Genomic DNA, 2,923 nt, shown 5'->3' with positions numbered 1-2,923 from the left:
AATCTGCTGTTCTGCGCGTGCAGCGCAGCAGAAATCAAATAGAAACGATTGCTGCACTGCTCCTGGAACAACTGACGGACCGCAAACCGTGTGCATTGTGAAAGCACTGTGTAAAAAATAAATAAATACGCACTGCAGACGGAGGATGTGTGAAATAGACTCTATGGCGCTTTCTCGAAAAGGGCGTTGACTAGAAGGCACAGTCAAACTGCAAAACCAAGATTCAAAGTCTTTATTCTGAACATCATTTAATTTATGTCACAGGCAGATCAAATACTTACAGAAGAGCTGCGTCTAGGAATATTTCTTGAAGATTTTGAGGAAATGAGCTGCTCGGGATGCGTCTTCCGTCGAACAAAAGTGCGAGTGAAAGCTGAATGTGAAAGGAAAGGAATATATGAGACTAAAATTGTATTAATATTTTTCAATAGACAGGCAATCAATTAAAAATCACTCCAGATTTTTACATTTACTGGTTCAAGAATTATATTTTGAATGTATAATAAATTAAGTTTTTATTAAACTTTTTCCAGTTATAGCTATTCTACTAAGAATGAATATAAACATGTCGTAATAAAGGAGGGAAACAATAATTTTGCTAAAATTATGCAAACAAGTGTAAAACAGTAAGAGCATTTTTAAGTAGTCTAAGGGTATAGAAGTCTATTAATTTTAGCAGATCAAGTACTTACAAGGGTTCCGACTCGAGATGTTTCTTGAAGATTGTGAGGAATGAGCTGCTCGGGTGGAGTCCTGTAACATGAGTTCTGTGGGCACCTTGCAGTATCGGGCAACTTCACGTTACGAGCAGTTAACTATGGAGCATCTTGGCACAGGAAATGTAAAACACTGCAATGTATTTCAGGAGGGCTCGGCCACACATGTTGTTACAGCTCTAATGTATGGAGCCCAAGCATTCTTTATTTTTGATCGTGAGGTTTCGTCTAATGAAAATCATCAAGAGATACAAGGTGACCTCCAAGCGTCAATCAAAAAGATACCTTTAATATCAATAGAAGGTCAGGCATCTTTGAAAATGAATGAAATGGAACAAGAGAAATTAACAAGTTCAGCTGCACTTTTCATGGAGATTTTGCCCTGGACAACAATCCAGTCTCATATGTAGATGCCATCAAGGTGTACTCAGAGCTACCAAAACTGTTGGGAGAACACGGAGAGAATGCTGTGCCCCTGACCGCGTGGCTTTACCCTCTGAAAAAACTAGATTCGGCAGCTGCTCAGTTAGTCAGGGAGATCAGTGTTAGCCTAATACGATGTGCCCAACGGATCATGGATGAACTGGAGGATTGTAACATTCAATGTCAAGATCTGATGAGGGACGATATTGCCATTCAATTCCCTGAAATCAAAGACAAGATCAGAAAATGTAAAGATCTTCTCTCAGAGTACAAAACCGTTCTTCAAAAACATCTCAGCAGGCTACTTCCATCCATAAGGAGTGGAGGAAAAGAGGAACAGGAGCTTGCAGATTATCTGAACAGAAATAAAAGATCCCCATTTAAGGGTGCTCTGGTAACCAAGTATCTAAATGAGCGAGAGCGAGAGATGAATGTTGTTAGATCTTACCTTGACATCATGAAAGATGTCCCTGTTATTTCATCCAGCAACAAACTGGACAAAGTTGTCTTGAAAGTGTCCAATAACTATGTGATAGCTTTCGCACTCTCATCCTTAAATGAAGACGAACCGTACCTTTCAGACTTAGGGAATTACCTTAATGAACAATCCTGTAACAATGAAGAGCAAGTAAGTTATAATCTAAACTCTTCAAAGAAGACAGAGAAATGGTTTTGCTCAGGGGATGTAACAGCATTCACCAGAGAAAACATACAGGCCTTCCTAGATTTCAAAGAAGCCAATAAAGAAAAAAAAAACATTGAATTCTGCATTGCATCAATCCCAGATGAACTCAGCACTGCCTCTTCCATTCATGTTTATGAAAGAGGGAGACTCATCAGCTCACAGTATGAGCTTCCCTCTAAACCACCAATGCCGGGTTTTCTTAGTGCTGAGCATGACTGCATTCATTTGCAAATCAAAGCCCCTGATCGTGGTGTTAGCTGTGTGGACTCATACTGTATTTCATATCAGTCTGCACAGAGCACTGAATGGACAGAGGTGTATACTGATGGAGTTGCTGATCAGGTCACTGTCAAGCAGTTACAACCACATAAAGAATATTGTTTTACCTGCAAGGCGGTGTGTCGTCCAGGAGTAAGTCTGACAAGTGACACAACATCATTCTTCAGGACTCGTCCATGTGCTCCTCCTGGAGCACCTATCGTAAAACAAGTAGTATCTGAGTCGGCAACTTTAGTCTGGGATGTTCCTACATCTGTGGGTGAGGATGTTCTGATCACTGGATACATGTTGGAATTCAGAGAATGCACAAAGGAACATGAAAATGAAAACCGTGGAAGTCTGTGAAATCTACAAACAGGGAGTGCATTCTTCATGATCTGAAAAGAGAGACAGATTTGAACTGATACAAGACACAGCTTAGTGTTAATGATGAAATGAGTCTCCCCAGCTCAGAAACAGTGTTTTCTGCATGTTTGAAGGGTAAACATTCAGGTGAGGTTGGTAGTGGGTTGTTCAAAAATCAATCTTCACGTATAAACAAGGGGAATCCTTCAATTTATCAACTGGAACTACATCAAAAAATGAAAGAGGATGATTTTAATCAGTATGTCTTTGGAAGAAAAGTGGAGGATGTGAAAAACAAAGTAATTCTTCTGTTGGGATCGACAGGTGCAGGAAAAACCACACTCATCAATGTGATGGTTAACTACATGCTAGGTGTAAAGTGGCAGGATCCATATCGCTTCAAACTAATCAATGAAGTGACCAATCGCACACAGGCTGAGAGTCAGACATCTTATGTTTCATCTTATGAGCTGTA

The 2,923-nt window shown here is 40.0% G+C and overlaps 1 protein-coding gene across 1 annotated transcript; it reads left to right on the top strand.

Annotated features, from left to right (window-relative positions):
- Window positions 1-916: 916 nt before the first annotated feature.
- On the top strand, window positions 917-2,493 carry LOC122136642 (neoverrucotoxin subunit alpha-like). The gene has a single exon (XM_042721039.1). It carries the CDS (start codon window positions 1,291-1,293, stop codon window positions 2,446-2,448), a length of 1,158 nt encoding a protein of 385 aa, XP_042576973.1. The 5' UTR covers window positions 917-1,290; the 3' UTR covers window positions 2,449-2,493.
- Window positions 2,494-2,923: the final 430 nt, after the last annotated feature.

The sequence above is a fragment of the Cyprinus carpio genome, chromosome B3 (assembly GCF_018340385.1).
Source record: "Cyprinus carpio isolate SPL01 chromosome B3, ASM1834038v1, whole genome shotgun sequence".
In the NCBI taxonomy this organism is placed as follows: Eukaryota; Metazoa; Chordata; class Actinopteri; order Cypriniformes; family Cyprinidae; genus Cyprinus; species Cyprinus carpio.
The sequence above is the reverse complement of the archived record's forward strand: the minus strand, read 5'-3'. Positions and strand labels throughout refer to the sequence as shown.

Excerpts from the sequence above, each read along its gene's own strand:
- LOC122136642 (XM_042721039.1), top strand. The coding sequence starts at position 1,291 with ATGGATGAACTGGAGGATTGTAACATTCAATGTCAAGATCTGATGAGG.